The 17,500-nt window shown below is 32.8% G+C and overlaps 1 protein-coding gene across 5 annotated transcripts in view; it reads left to right on the forward strand.

Annotated features, from left to right (window-relative positions):
* LOC126975437 (atrial natriuretic peptide receptor 1) overlaps positions 1-15,791 on the forward strand; it is a 174,337-nt gene extending 158,546 nt beyond the window's left edge. For all 5 annotated transcript variants that reach the window (XM_050823322.1, XM_050823319.1, XM_050823321.1 and 2 more), the window contains 8 exons: positions 1,082-1,241; positions 1,873-2,031; positions 3,405-3,570; positions 6,633-6,782; positions 8,854-9,046; positions 10,280-10,454; positions 12,964-13,154; positions 13,430-15,791. In XM_050823322.1, the coding sequence (XP_050679279.1) occupies positions 1,082-1,241; positions 1,873-2,031; positions 3,405-3,570; positions 6,633-6,782; positions 8,854-9,046; positions 10,280-10,454; positions 12,964-13,154; positions 13,430-14,020 (1,785 nt within the window). In that variant the 3' untranslated portion in view covers positions 14,021-15,791. The remainder of the gene's footprint in view (positions 1-1,081; positions 1,242-1,872; positions 2,032-3,404; positions 3,571-6,632; positions 6,783-8,853; positions 9,047-10,279; positions 10,455-12,963; positions 13,155-13,429) is intronic.
* The last annotated feature ends 1,709 nt before the right edge of the window (positions 15,792-17,500 follow it).

The raw sequence follows: 17,500 nt of genomic DNA on the forward strand, positions 1-17,500 counted from the left end.
TGTTCAGTGCCAGAGGATGCGATAATTTCTAACTCCAAATTACACCAATATTACAATGCTAATTAATTAAAATGCAGCAATGTTATATTCGCAACTGTTATCTATTTTCTATCCTATAATAGTAGTATTTTTTGTTACGAATCGATACCTTATGTAGCTGATTGTGATTGAGCCAATATTGCGGATTTTGGCATAATTACGTCAAACGTGCTATAGCAGATCCACTTTTATGTTGTATTAATTATAGTCGGTGGTAAAATCATTATTGGTGTTGAATTGCATCCCAATTGCTCCAAAACTAGTTGATACCCACGGACGAGTAAAAAAATTAGGACTCCGCGCCGTGATATTAGCAAGTGAAGCACCGTTATGCTAGTGTGTTAGTTACACAATTTATTCTCCCTTAAATAATCATATATGGCCACAAATACTTATATAGTATCGTTTTTACACTTTTTCACAACGCACAACGGCATTTCTAAAATATTTTATTGAGACGCAAACTGATTCTCGATGAATTCTCATTATGGCCGCCTATCGGCCTTTAATAGTGTAAGTGTGTACGTGGGGCGTATTTACACGTTAATCGGCTTGCTTTGGTGCCACACTGTTATATAAGGTGACACGGAGTCCTTATTTTTTTACTAGTCCGTGTTGATACCCTACCCTACCCTAAATGACAAAATTAAACAATTTGTTATGTTTTTAAAGTGATAACTCTCACTTCAAAGGATTAATACACAAATAAAATTTGAAGCCACAACCTGAGAGTTGAAAAAGCATACAGGATTTTATAACATAAAATTTTGTTGTTTTTCAAATTTTATTCGTGATAAAATTATCTAAATTAATCACTTTAGGTATATTAGTGCTTAATTAGGTACAAAGAAAGCCGTGGTTCCTTTTTGTGTTCATCTATAATATTGGAATAACTTTTTTATTACGTATAAATCCGTAGTTTCCCGTTTTCTGTCCTGCTATGACATTGTAATAACTTTTTTATTACTTTGAAAGTCGTAAATTTCTTTTTTATTACGTATAAATTCACAATACAACTTCCACGGTACATTTATTCTTTTAGGGTATGCATTATCTTCACGGAACAGACATAAGATCTCATGGTGCCTTGAAATCCAGCAACTGCGTAGTCGATTCTCGTTTTGTTCTCAAAATAACAGATTTTGGACTCAACGCTTTGAGAACAACAGAAAAGGACACCCGAGCACATAGCTACTGGAATAGTGAGTAAAAACATTTCATGTAATCTGTACACTCTCACGCATTTCTGAAAGTGGTGCTGTATCAGATAAAATGCTGATTTACTTGTATATTTCGCGTCTTTTTGGCGTTAGTGAGCTGTAATGTGTCTTGTCTTTGTCCAGCAGTGGAAGTCTTCCCTCTGAAATGATGATTATGATGAGCTGTTAAAATCTGTTCCTTACTGTCATACTCGTCGTTTCATCAAATACGTTCAGGAGTTCAGTAGTTGAAAAAAACAAAGCAAATTATTGTATTTACTTTATTTTTTATAGTAATTATTTTATTTTATGTTTTTACTACATTTTAACTTGTAAATATAGCTTTATCTTTTTTTTTGGTTGCTTTTTTATTGGATATTGGGGTCAGGGGTCATCTCACACCTGATCGTTAGTGTTAACAATGATGCTTTCTGATTTCGTTTTGCAAACAGTTTTGAAACTCAAACCTACTGAACAGATTTCATTTAAATTTAGCATGAATATTGACAAGATGTCGGGATAGCATACAGAGTTCATATTATTACGCTAAAAGCAGACATAGTACATTTTTGCTTCTTATATCGCGGGCAGCAGCTAATAATTTCAATTTAAAATAAATTTAATCATATTTTAGGATATTTATGGACATCACCAGAAATACTGAGAATGGGAGATCCTCCAGCTGAAGGAACCCAAAAGGGAGATGTCTACTCCTTCGCTATTATTATGCATGAAATAGTACACAGACAAGGCGTTTTCTGGCTTGGTCCTGGAGTCGACATGTCACCTAAAGGTAAGAATTGAAATGATGCTACAAAACAAATTCCATAAATACTCTTAGATACCTAGAAACATAGATTTTACTAAATGATAGGATAGGTAGGATATACAAAATATTCGAATATTATGTATAGCTTTTCCTAAAGTGATCTAATAATGTCTGCGAAACTTATTCATCAATTTGAAATAATCTTTAAAATAATATATCTGAAATAGTAGATAATATTTATGCTTTGTTTAGCTAGTAATGTATTGTATAGGAGATTACTAACATGAAATACATACGAATTCAAGTCCTTGTCTTTTTGTGAAGTTGATTGAAAGCCACATATCGCTTAAACTGTTTCTCTTTCACACTTAACATTTGAATTCAAATTCATAATCAAACGCACTTAATATTCAAATATTTTTATTTAAAATAGGATCATGTCTGTGCAGACATTTTAATTGCTTTTTAAAGTATTTTACATAATATTTCTTCAGGATCAGTTATCTTCATCATCATAAACGATTATTTATGGTTCGATTTTAGCTCTTATGCATTAGACTATTAAATCACGTTTAGCAGATCCTTGATAATCTTGCGTAGCGACGCTTTGACGTATATGACGAGAGTTGTCAAATTTCAAGACATTATTAATTTCAACAGCTCCCTCAGCAATACTCGTAGCTCAGCGGAAAGTGTTTACTTTAGACGGTGAAGACCCGGGTTCGATACAACTACCAGTGTATGGAATTTTTTGGGTTTTTCGTAAAGTTAATGGAAATTTCTAGTTAGTTCAAGATTAAATCGAACAGAGTAAAGAGGATAGAAAATGTGTAAGCAGGATAACAATAATTAAAAGAAATTTCTAGTGCAATTTAAATTTAAAGATGGAATGGGAAAATCATTTTGGAAATAGAACAGATCCGGGGGTATATAAGCCGTACTAAGCGTGGCCTACGTCAGTACTAGTTCTGTCTTGAAAGTGAAAAAGAAGAAGCAGAAGAAAAGAAAAGTGGAAAGTGATCCAGGTGAAGAAGAAGATGGAAAGAGACTTAGTGTTCGGTGCGGTGTGACGCGCTGAAGGTACCGCCGCCCAAAAGAGGAACAGCGGTAGATCGGAAGTGCAAGTTCGGAAAAAGTGAACCCAAGTAAAGACTCGTTCCTATAAGAGGAGTATTATTTCCAATCTCTGACTCATTCTCGTGTCAATATCAACCTTTAGACTGTATCCAAATTGAAAATAAGTTGTTATATATAGTCTGTGTCTCTTATAGTCTCATATAGAATTTCTACATTTTCAAATTTCAGCTCTGAATGTGTCCTTCAGTTACTTATTGCTTAGTTCCAAAAACTCACCTTGATAAAATATTTTTTGAATTTTCGTTAAATTAATATTTTAGAGATCGTTGACGCTGTCATGAGTAGTGGTCTTCGTCCGAAGACAGTACACCACAGGTCTTGTGAAGCGGAAGAGGCGGAGGAATTAATGCGACGATGCTGGGCTGAGGATCCAACGGAACGGCCTGACTTTGCTCACCTAAAACACGCCATTCGAAGACTCAATAAGTAAGTTAAGAGACCATTTTGAACAGCCTTATGACCTCAAATGATTAGATTATACATGACATTTTTTTAATAAACAATAACTATGATTCTATATAATCTAGTATATACTTTGCAGTAAATATACTCATTGCGCTTTTCATAACAAATGATATCCACGAGGCTAATATGACCAGACTTATAAATTTGTTATTTGAATGTAAATATTACATGAATATGATGGAAATGAACGTTAAAAATTGCATAGAGAGATGTTTTGTGTATAAGCAAGCAAGTATTTTACATCTGAGGATTCAGCTTAATTTTCGTTAAATATAGCTAAGTTCGTATCATTTGAAATAGGCATATAACAGATTTCGTATTTCTCATAATATTATAATAATATATAATATCGGTGCACGTCTACTAGTTTAAAAAAAGTGTGTGCGTGTAATCTTTACGCGCGATTGAAGTAAAACATAATAATAATTAACTTTTGGAATAATTAACAGATACATTAATATATTACATTAAATAAAGCCTTGTTACCAAATAAGCACTCACGTATTACTGAGGAGCTTTGTAAGATTTTTTGCTATTTTTTTTCTCGGAAACGCTAACGATATAACTTCATCTTTTGAGCAAAGTTGGCATTTTCTCTACCTAAAATAAAAGAATGCCGTTATAATAAATAATATTATTTAATCAAGTGAGATTTTATATATTTTACAAAGAATGATTTAATGTTATATTTTGATATTATTATTCATCAGAAAATAAACAATTAAACTTTTTACAGGTGAGGTTCTTGATTTTCTCTTTTATGCTTATTAATTATTGATGAAAGAGTAAAATGTTTCTGGGATTCGGCCATTTTATTTGACTGATTATTATTTTAATTTTATGTTCTATTTATAATTCATTAATACCATTCGCATATTTTAAAATATTGACTCATTAAATAAAATAAATGATAGTAAGAAATTGAAGGTTATACTAGCACATATTAATTAATATGACATTGTTATTGAATATTAACGAATATGGCTGTATAGGCTCGAACCCTTTGCCTATCCTAATAATGGACGATAAAACTAAAAACAAATTAACGAATGTCGTAAATGTCAGAAAAAATCTGATAACTTATATTATAATATTATTTATTACAAAAGTAGTAATAAATAAACAAATCATACACTTGGAGATTTTCAAAAAATAATACTGAGCAAATGTTTTTTTTAAAACCATAAAATAATAACAGCTTGAAAAATTGTTTCAATGGACTTTTTTACTGAGCGTTACTTCCGTCAGAAAAATATTTTAAGTTCCCCCCATGTAGTGCCTAAAGAAGTTTTACTTCAAATAACTTTGATTCATCAAATGAAATAATCGATAATGACAATCAACGAATTTAATTTTAATCAAGCCGCCATGACAATTCCGCGCGTGTCATGGCGGCCGATTATGACATTACGGCTCAGAATTCAATAGTAACATGCGTTAACTGACGGTAACGGGTAATGTAACAATTAAATATTCAAGCGACGTAGTGACGATAATTGAGGAGTGACGTTATTCAAGTTTCAGTTAACATGGCCGTTTGCCGTATTTGATACTTTTATTTTATTTAACACTAGCTGATACCCGCGGCTTCGTTCGCTTCACATATGTATGAGCACGTAGTCCTTATAAAAATCGATGTTTCTTAAAAGTTTAATAACTCTATATAGAATGATGATATCGTATTATTTTTTGAATAAAGGCCAAGTATCTAAGGAGTACAACTTCGAAGTCTTAATTTAAATAAATCCATTAGTTTCAAAACAAAAAGTAAACAAAAGTTTATCAAAACCTGTATCATTTTATTAATATAGATATTATTAAGCTTAATGTTTAAATGAAAACTGCGTCATTACTGCAAAAAAATCTTAAAAGCATTTATACTTTGATTCATTCATACTGTCATTATGCCCATTATGACGAAGAAATTTTAGAACAAGGTGATTTTACTCTAAAATAAGGCTGTATGACTTGTCGGTGGTTAAACATTTTGAATAAATGTTTGTGTAATAACGGACTTGTAAAAAAAGAAGGACTCCGCGCCGTGATATTAGCAAGTGAAGCACCTTTATGCTAGTGTGTGTGCGGTTACGGGGTATACCAGTTACACAATTTTTCCTCCCTTAAATAATCATATCCACAAATACTTTTTATATTATTGTTTTTACACTTTTTCACAACGCACAACAGCATTTTTAAAATATCTAATGTTACGCAAACTGATCTGTTACAGACGGTGGCAAATCTTATAATGGCGGCCGATCGGCTTGTATTAATAATAATAATTTTTATTTGCGAAAAACCGCCACAAATTTTTTTACAATTACAATAGATATGAACAATTAATATTAAATAAAGAAAAGAAAAAATAACAATTCAAATGTTAAAAAACAATAAAGACGTGTGTAAGTGTATGCGTGGGGCTATGTATTTACACGTTTACCGGCTTATTTTAGTGCCTCACTGTTATGTAAGGTGACACGGAGTCCTTATTTTTTTACTCGTCCGTGTGTGTTGTATATGAATCCCTAAAGTGGTTCAGTAATCAATGCTTTATGGACTTACTTAGCATACTTATTCTAAATTGTGCCTTTTAATTACTCATCACTCACACCAGTGGGAGGCTCATTTGCATAGGACGGCGACATTTTCTGCCGTGAAGTAGTAATGTGTAAGCATTATTGTGTTTCGGTCTGAAGGATGCGCCGTAGCAAGTGAAATTATTAGGCTAATAAGACTTAACATCTTTTGTCTCAAGGTGACCAGCGCAGGGAATGGGCAAGGCGTATCAATTACCATCTGCTGAATGTCCTACTCGTCTCGTCCCTTATCACTTCAGCCAGAATTTAAAGAATGATGTTCACAAAAATTAATTTCTTGCGGAAATAATTTTTTTGTTGTTTTTGAAAAGAAAAATCGCCTTGAGTGATCAATGTTTTGGGACAAAAGAAATACAAAACGAATTTTGGATTTATACGTCGGTTTTGGAAGTTCGATAAGTCTTCTAATCGAATAATATCTTTCAGAACACAAGAGAGCAGCAATATATTGGATAATTTGTTATCTCGTATGGAACAGTACGCGAACAATTTAGAGTCATTAGTTAGCGAACGAACCCAGGATTATTTGGAGGAGAAGAAGAAATGTGAGGAGCTTTTGTATCAATTATTACCAAAGTGAGTACTTTTCCCTCTATTAGCTTTAACTTACAGTTTCCTAGATTCTTAAAAACTACATCATAATTATTTTATAACACAAATTCTTAATTGTAGACATAAGTTTTGTAGAGTTACATAATATTATATACATTATTAAACTATAGTTTCTTAATTTTTTTTTAATCTACTTTATAGTTTTATTTTTTGAAGCAAACAATATTAACGTAAGTTTTGAAGAGTAACATACCTACTTTCATTATGGACGTACAGTTTCCTAAATTTTTAAAAACTACATCATTAATTATTGTATATAACACAAATACTTATTTATAGACATAACCGTTCAAGTATCGCCATACAATCTTGTATGCTTAAAATCACAATCACTTTAAAAACATAACGAATTGTTCAGATTTGCAAGAGCGACATCTCAAGTCAATTTCTTAATGCAAATACTGGAGTTGAGCAGGTTATCAACTGTAAAGTAGATCCTATAGATGAAGCCACAACCTTAGAGTTGAACAAAGCATACAAGATTTTAAGACGATACGTCACTGGAACGGATAAGTGTCACAGACAAATTTGGTTACGATTATTTAATTTTGTAACTTGTCTTTATTATAATTGAATTCATGTTAGTAATATATTTGCATTCTCTATATAAAGCGTCTTTCTTGATCATTGTGTTATATCAATGCTTGTTAAATCTCGTAGTGTGCTGGGTTGTCTCCTTCCCTCAATTATGTGCGACCGGTATTATAGCTGGTCTATGCGTTAATTCACATTGATGCGAATACTAATAATGACAGTAATCACGACCATCATGTTCACGAAATATCCTTAATTCAAGCTCCTAAGGTTGATGCATCCAATATACGATAATTTATATTTATTTATTTATTACTTCTTAGGAAATATTTAATAATTAAAACGCTTTTAATTTTGATCACTTTTCGAATATTGGGTGCAGCACCTTACAAACTAATTTGTTAACCGACTTCAAAAAAGGAGGAGGTTCTCAACTCATCGGTTTTTTTTTTATGTTTGTTACCTCAAAACTTTCGACTGGGTGAACCGATTACGATAATTCTTGAAAGCTGGTCTTCTGGCTTCTCGAGTGCTCCCATTGTAATTTGGTCCAGATGTGACAGTGGAATCCATGAGAAAACCATAAAAGTCTTAAATTTTGCTATACATAAGTATAGCAAAGTGGATGAGTTATTCGTAAATTTATCATCCATTTTAATACTATTATACTAATATCCACTTTAATAAAATCGATTTCGATGATTTCTTTTTTATTGGAAAGGACATACTTCAAAGATAGTTTGATGAGAGTTTGGTTAGGTTCTCATTACGGAATACATGACAAAGTAACGGTCTGTAATCAAATTGCAAAGTACTTACGTTTATTGCTGCATCGAAAAATTTTGTATATTTTTAGTAAGTGTACTTCAAATTCACTAAAAATCATAAAATAAAAAAAAAATAACAAAAAACAACAGCCTTAAAAACAATAGATATAATGTGCACTAAAAAGTATAAAAATAATTGCGTATTTTATTACAATCTAATTAATTAATCTTATTCTAGTTACGATTATTGTAATTTTTGGAGTCGGTGTCATGCAAGATAGGTTTGTTACTACATACATAGTTATAGATGAGATGTGCTTGAGTCGTGAGGAGGCGAGAGCGGGTTGCGGCGGAAGGACACCGATTCCAAATATTACAATAATCGTAACTAGAATAAGATTATTTAGTTAGATTGTATAAAAATACGCAATTATTTTTATACTTTTTAGTGCAAATTATATCTATTGTTTTGGAATAGTGTTTTTGAAGGCGGTTGTTTTTTTGTTAAATTTTTTTTATGTATATTAAAGGTACTGTAAAATATTGATTAATAAATGTGGCTGTAGAGTTTCTTAAATGTTGTTCACGATACAGTATTTTAAATTGAATATTTATAATGTCGTTTCATAAGCGCTTAGTGCATGCCTACTTGGGTAAAGTTAATTAGACTTCGAAAGAGACCAATTAAACGTATATTTCTCTTCTCTCAAACCATTTTAAACCTTTATCCTCAGATCCGTCGCGTCGCAGCTCATAAATGGACAATCAGTAATGGCTGAGACATTTGAACAAGTCACTATCTACTTCTCGGACATTGTTGGCTTCACCGCACTATCAGCCTCCTCTACTCCGATGCAAGTCGTTGATTTACTCAACGATCTTTACACCTGTTTCGACTCTATTGTCGAAAATCATGACGTGTATAAGGTAAGCAAATTCTTAAACTTATAATTTTTTTTTTTACTATGTTTACGTATTTTATTACCTATTTCAAGGTAATTGTGAACTGGAATATTGCGAGTGTAACTATTTCTTTAGGAAATTGTTTTCTTTCATTAATTATGTTGTATAATTGCACCCAAAATTAAAACTTCAAGATAATTAATCTTATAGAACCTATATTATACGGATAATAATAAATTATAAACCGAAATTCCTTCTATCTCAAATTAACCTTTACAATTTGTTATGTTTTTTAAGTGATAACCTTCACTTCTAGGATTAACACAAATAAAATTTGAAAAACAAAATTTTATGAACGATGCGGGACTCGAACCCACGACCTCTGGCGTTCCATGCCAGTGCTCTCCCAACTAACCGTTCGAATGACGTATCGTAATAAAATCTTGTATAATTTGTTCAACTCTCAGGTTGTGGCTTCATCTACAGGATCTACTTTACAGTTGATAACCTAACCTTACCGTTAATATTTTTCAAATGTTATATGTAAATTAATCTTTATTTATATTCTCTTAAATCTATTCTTAGTCGTAGTTTTTCTTAGAAGTAACAACAGCTGATGAATTATTTTAAATAGGTACTTGAAGAGTGTAACATTTTATTAAAATAAGAATAAAATCAATAACATAACCTGAAGATATACATAACTGTTCAGTGCAGTTTTCAAGGAACATTGTGCCACGTATAACCAAACTATGGAATGAGCTTACTTGCACGGTGTTTGCGGTACGGCATATAGCTACATTCATAAAAAGGGCGAGTAAAAATCTTAATAACGCCGCTGATAACGTTCCTATGAAACATCTGGTGTTGCAGGAGACCCTTGTTGAGACCCAGAGTTGGCACTCTTCACATCAGGTGACGTATGTGTCCTCTTGTCCTAAAAATAAGTTAAATTTACAGGTCAGGCTATGCCAGTGTTGGGACCAAACACTCTCTAATATGTGATTATGTGTTTGTTTATAAATTTTTCGGGCGTCCTCACCAAGCGCTCCCGAGCAAGTAAACGAGCCCAGAGCAACTCTCATCGCACTCTTTTTATAGGCTTACTCGGTACAATAACGGGGGGTCTGTTTGTTAGATCATAAATAAATAAAATAAATAGATTTAAGGATGTATAGATGATGATGACCGTAAATTACAGATGTTTAAAGAAAATGGACAGAATTCGTATCTTCAACAATTTATTGTTTTTATCAGGTGGAAACAATAGGGGATGCCTATATGGTTGTGTCTGGTCTACCAGATCGTAACGGAAATCGTCATGCCTGTGAAGTAGCCCGAATGGCGCTCGCTCTGCTCGATACTGTACGCCGGTTTAAAATCCGCCATCGACCTCAAGATCAATTGAAGGTCAGAATAGGATTGCACTCTGGTGAGGATAGAATTTTAATATTACATCCATACAATAACTCAAACTTTACAGCATACTTAAATAAGTGTAAGTAAATCATAAAAATAATTGTATAGGTACTTATGCAATATGCACATGCATTAGAAGTATTCTATTCTATTCTTTCTAGTGGCTTCTGTGGAAGGGGCACCACAACTCGCCAAATTCACTATTTAGTAGACCACCAAGCTCAGAGTGTGTCATTTGATGATTGAGTGACCATGAAAGACTTAAGCCATATGCTCGACGGCCTCAAACCGGGTTCCCAAGGAGTAGGGCTCAAAATGAACATGGACATGACGAAGATCATGTCAAATGTCCATGTCGCACCTACTCCCATAACAATTGGGAACTGTACTTTTACCTCGGACAAACAATCCAGTAAGGCAGGTCCAATTTCGAGAAGGAGGTTACTCGTCGAATCCAACCCGGATGGGCAGCGTTCGGGAAGCTCCGTAAAATCTTCTTGTTCTAAATACCGCAGTGTCTAAAGACGAAGGTTTTCAACCAGTGTGTGTTGCCAGTGATGACTTACGGTACACAGACGTGGTCGCTAACTATGGGCCTTATGAGAAAGCTCATGGTCGCTCAGAGGGCAATGGAGAGGGCTATGCTCGGAGTTTCCCTGCGAGATCGAATCAGAAATGAGGAGATCCGTAGGAGAAGCAAAGTAACCGACATAGTCCAAACGATTGCGAAACTGAAGTGGCAGTGGGCAGGGCACATAGTTCGACAGACAGATGGCCGTTGGGGCAGTAAAGTCCTCGAATGGCGACCACGTACCGGAAGACGCAGTGTTGGCAGGCCCCCCACAAGATGGACCGAAGATCTGGTCAAGATCGCCGGAATACGTTGGATGAAGGCAGCGCAGGACTGATTGTCGTGGAAATTTTTGGGGGAGGCCTTTGTCCAGCAGTGGACGTTTTCCGGCTGATGATGTATAGTAATGACCAGTGCCCAGAATCAAAACAGATATATTTTATTTTAATATACCTGAAACAAATATACATGCTGTTAGATTATAAAGGACAAACACTGATAATATTAGTTATATAAAACATTTATTGGGTTAGTTATAACTTAATATTATTTTGTTTAATATATTTACATAAAACATTTACAAAAGGTGTGAAAACGAAGGTGAAGAGACATTTCATAGAGGTGGGGCGGGGGATTTCAGGAGATATAAAATTGTACAAGGAAGACTTCATTAAAGGGCAATACGCGTTAGAAGTAAATTTTAAACTTATTTATTCACGTAGGTCAAACATGACACTTCTTGACGTTGAGGTTTAATGATAAGGGCTGATAGGAAACTTATAGGCACTCCTATATTGAAATACTCAAGCATTTCAGCATACTTAAATAAGTGTAAGTAAATAATAAAAAAAATATGTGTAAATGGGCGAGAAAAAATTCTTGAAGAAGCAAAAATTATAAACTGATTGAAGAATTTTTTTATTTTAAACTCTAAATATACAAACAATTATTACGATTACTCAGTATTAAATTTTAACATTATAATAAGTAATAATAAATTTAATAAGCAAGTATTTTATTTTAAAGTGTATAACATTATAATAAGGAAAACAGTTGATTCTATGGGCCATCCCTACAACTTACTGCTAATTCCATACTGAAACGCTTCATGATTTTAAGGTCGAAGGCAACAATATAATAAAAAAAAAAAACAATATAATAAATAAGCTCTTTATAAAAGAACTCAGAACATGCATTTGATCAGATATTAAATATCGGAGTAATTTGATAAAATCATTCTGAAAATCATGACTGATAAAAGTTTAGTATAACACTATTTTTTGAATTTTTAAACTTAACGGCAATAACTTTTGAATTTATAAACCACGCACGCTTTTTTTATGTTCACGCGGTTGGTGGCATTCGACGTTTTTTGAGCCTTCTTGAAAATCTTTGTTTTTTAATTGCTCAAACGCGGATATTCCGAAAAAAAAACTTGTTTCGGTTTTCTTTCGTCAACGAACGAAACAACCAATTTTGATCGGCTTGGTGGCGATCGACGTGGTTTTTTGATATTAAGAGTTGATTACTTTTTGGAATTAATCGGTAAAGCCGTTTAAAAGTTTTTCCAAAAAAAAACCACATATGAAAAACTTATATTTCGTAGTTTTTTTTAGATTTCTTAAAATCTACCGGTCTGAATCGGTCCGAATTGTATTCAAAATCTAAGTTTGTTCAAGCCCAAGCATGTATATTTTATTTTATTTTGATTTTATTTTTTATCCCCATTACAATACACGTGTGTTAAAGTTTTACAAATATTTGAATAAGAACTTTTGATAAAGTTACTATGGAGACTTTACACTATAATGTAGTTGACACTATTGTGTAGTGTATAGTCTGCATAATAGTTACCAAGAAAATTTTAAGAGACATTTATAAACCAACCATTCAACACAATACTAATTCTTAAGTTTCGAGTGAGTTATAACTATTATCTTTGTCTTTTAAGGTCCTTGTGTTGCTGGAGTCGTTGGACTGAAGATGCCTAGGTACTGCTTATTTGGAGACACTGTCAACACAGCCTCTCGTATGGAATCAAATGGTGAAGCTATGAAAATTCATGTTTCTCCCACCACGAAAGCATTATTGGACACCTTTGGAACATTCAGGCTTGAATGTAGGGGTGAAGTCGCCATGAAGGTAATAATTAATCAATCAAAAATTTATTTATTTGCCATATCTATTATAATTTCAATTTGTAAATATTATTATTGCATGTAAACAATCAAAACTATAGTAGGTACGTAATGAATTAATTAAACGGTGGTTTATTATGATAACACCTGCTTTATCTGCTGTAAATAAGTTGAAAAATATCTTTTAGGCTTAATAATATGATATATTTATATATATATGACCCTGAAATGTCTCGAGCAATAACTGTTTACCAAATAAGTTTTCTTTTCACATTTTAGGGAAAAGGAATTCTAGTCACGTATTGGCTGTTAGGCGAAGTTCCCGATCCAAATGCGCCAAAGGGAAAACAGTTAGTGAAATTACAAAAGCAATCAACAAACAGTGGGTCGTTGTCGCATCTAACGTCTTTTAGACAAAGAATGGACAATAACTCCAGGTCATCTAGTCGACGTGGTTCTGGGATTCTCTACCAGAAAAATGACGTCATGAAGTTAGAGAAGGAAGCTCAGTCATTACTTCAGGCTGTAGCAATGCAACGGCAACTGTCCGACCCAACAGAACCTGTTTTTAATGGTGCTACAAATTATGAAGAATCTGACAAAAGCACTATTATCAAATCCATTTCACTAAATGTCAATTCACTCAACCATAATTCCGTGAAGCAGATTAGTCTTCCGAAAGTAAAACCTAAGGACTTACAAAAGAGTTCTATTGAAAACAATAAAATAGCTAATAACAATTGGATACCCAAATTGCCAACAGCAAATTCATTTGACAATGGTTTGCGGAAAGGTAACGCTGTTCTTAAGGACTATAGCAGCGTTCCCTTGCTCTCTAGAACAGAAAAGCCAAACGACTCAGTTGTGTGAAAATCTATGATAGATTTGGCATATCCATGACGCAAAACTTTGAAGCTAAGCAGGTTTCACTTGAAATAGATTATTCATAAGTTCGTACAGGGCCTTTGATGTGGCTTGCGTGGTGAACTTTAGATGAGGGTAGGCGGTTTGTTACTGATTGTGAACAAGTTGTTAAACTTAAGCTACATAATATTTAATTAAACTGCTAGTCTGGTGTAGCTCTGGTGTTTGTGTCTTTCGTCGTCTTGTTGATTTGAAATGATTTTATTATTGAATTTTTTGTGGTATTGACTTAAAGTACAATAAAAACACTTTATCTACAAAGGTAAAAGACAAAATAATGTCAGACTACGTTTAATGAACAAAGACTTACAATATACTAGCGTATAGTCGAACAAAGCGTGCATCACTGAAGTAAATCTCGAACGATGACTCAGCAAGATAGAAAACGGAAGCGAATCTATATTTATTGGAATCGACATATAGTGAAGACAAACAGTCAGCCTCGCTTGGAATTAGCTCCTTGGTACTAAGCATTGCATAAATTGAGAAATCTTGTGTGTTCGTCTATACGCTAGTAAATCCGAACTGCCTTATTCATAATAAAACGCTTTTCGAAGGTATAAAGCTATATTAGTCAAAACGTGTTTTAATCCTATCGAACGTTCGATAAAATTCCTTATTCACCATCATATTCGTTGGATAAATCTCCCAAAACTAATACGTCTCTATAGTGCGCAATGTTGCCATTTCGTACAAAAAAACATGATTTTAACTAATTTAATGAGGAACTGTCAGTGGAAATAGACATCTTTTTAATTTCAATGGTTTGTCAGTTTTCAAAAGTCGATGTCAAAATAATTTCAAAATTCAAAAATCAAAGTTTAAAAGTCTGTCGGTTATCAATCTATGACGGATATCCAACAACTTTGAGCGGGAAACTATTTATCACATTATTTAACGAACAGCTGATCGATGTCGGCCATGTTTTTTTGCGTTCGAGTGCTTAAAATAGGTTTATAGAAGTAGCTAAGTAAGTCACGTCAGCTTTATCGAAGAGATAATGAGCGTTTTAGCTCTAATATGCGATTATGAATACCATTTTTTAATATATTAGCGATGTTTTAAATCTCCGCTAAGTCATTATGAATAAGACAGTAAGTCTATAATAATGAATGAATGAGTGAGACTTATGTAATATATTGGATTTCGATAAGTGTATGATCAATGTTGTGTACTGCATGCACTAGAAACCCTTAGTGGAAATTCCTTACATGTTATAACGTCCATTCACTTAAGTATCAACACTGTCCAAGATTCTGAAAAACTATTAAATATATAAAAGCTATAAATATATAGAGATCGATGTATATTGCAAACACATTTTATCGATAGTATTATATAAAGGCACTGAAAATCATGAAACTTGGAAATTCTTGAAATATGTAATGATATATTTTATATAGTTATATTAAATTGAAACGAAAATACCTTAGTCTTTAAGCTATTTGTTTGAAAATTATGAGATGAAGGTTATTCCGGTACTTAAGAACCTACTTAAAGTAAGAAATCTTAAACTACAAAACCTTGTCCCACACTATAGCCTAAAATGTTTACTATCGATTCTTTTCATATAACTATGAATAAAGAAATCTTCTTAAGTCCTATTTGTATAAATGAGTAGTATTTAATTTATTTATAAAAACTAAAAATTGTAAATAACTTTTTGAATTGTAAATAACGTAATTGATGTAAAATAAATACAATTTTTGATCTAGAATCCGTTTTTTTACTTTCTAATTTGATGTTTTAAGTTAATATTATGGGAGTTATTAAAACTTTGTGATTCCTGTTATTTTCCAAGAAAGGTGACGTCATTGATCACTCATCATCAGTTCCTGGTACTTCTACTCATTGATTTCTCTTCTACATATTTTTAAATGTAAGAGCAGCAAACTGGTAACAGTTTAGCTCAGAACAACATTAAACTAGTGCCTCCTGTACTAGTCATACGATGAATAAGATACAAAACAAAATTTTAATATAACAGACTTACCTATTAAATTTAAGTAAACAAGTTTAGTCCAATATATGTTAAAGGATTGGCGAACAGACATAGTTCTGCAGCATACGCGGTTAAAAAGATTAGACAATTAACTAACATAGATACGTTGCGACTAGTTTACTTTAGTTATTGACATAGTAATATTATGTCCTATGGTATATTGCTATGGGGCAACGGACAACCCTGCCGATATTAATACAATCGTTGTGCTGCACTCTGCAGAAGAGGGCTATTTGCGCTATTTATAACCTAGGTCCTAAAGAATCATTGAAAGAAAAATTTAAAGAAATTAACATATTTTCTGTTGCTTCTCAATATATTCTTGATCATTATCAAGTACATAACATTTTATAAACAATATACATAAGTGAATTTGCTAGAAACTGTCATTATCAAAATGTTAACACCAGGAACAGACATAAACTTATAATGCCTACTACTCGGTTAAGACGAGTTAGTAAGTCTTTTCTGGGGCGATTTTTATGCTTTTACAACAAGATCCTAGAATATTTTCAAGACAAATGTATTACGAAATTCAAAAGAATTGCTAAAAAACGTTTGTGTGGTAAAGGTTACTATAACATAAATGACTTTCTTAATGATACCACAGATTGGGAATGCAGCGACCGCGCAATAATAAGTTTAATTGTACGATCTTAATTTGTAACCATATTTTATGAAAAAAAAAAAGAAGCCCACTGAGTTTGTTGCTCCCGTTCTTCTCAGGTCTGAGCATACTTTTTAGAATGGGTGGTAGTTTTTGACATTCAATGAGGGAAATCAGATCCTATTTTTAGTAAAAATATTTGAATTTGAATGCTAGGTCTAGTAAAAAGTATGTATGTAGTATGCTATGAATTTTGAATGAGGATATAACAAAGGATGCCTTTTAGGGTTCCATATCAGAATGGTAAAAAAAGTTACCCAACTACACTAATGCCGCTGTCCATACGTCTATCGGTCCGTTTTGCACCCATAAATAATAAACTGCAAGTGTTGGCCAAAATTTGGACAAAATTACCAAGAAGGTGAACTCTAAAATATATTTTGAAATGGAAGAGAAAGACTAGCGAGCGTAGAGGTTACCTACCTGATGCCCAGTTATGACCGCCACTCACATTCTCTTGTAACACCAGAGGAATCAAAGGAGCGTTGCCCGCGTTTTTGGTAGGTAGGAAGGTATCAATGTCGTATCGTAATAATAATTATGACAATTAAAAAGCTATTTTTTGTCTTATATCACATTTCATTAGTTATTCATAAAACTTGAAAAATTCACTCATTCATTTATCAGCTATAAATTAATAGAGTCGATAATTATATCGATAGGAAAATTAACTGTCTAACTTTCGTATAACTGGCTTACATAACCGAGAAGTTGCGAGCCTTCTCATTGGCTTTATATTTATTCATTTTAGTAAGTT

The sequence above is a fragment of the Leptidea sinapis genome, chromosome 36 (assembly GCF_905404315.1).
Source record: "Leptidea sinapis chromosome 36, ilLepSina1.1, whole genome shotgun sequence".
Lineage (NCBI taxonomy): Eukaryota > Metazoa > Arthropoda > Insecta > Lepidoptera > Pieridae > Leptidea > Leptidea sinapis.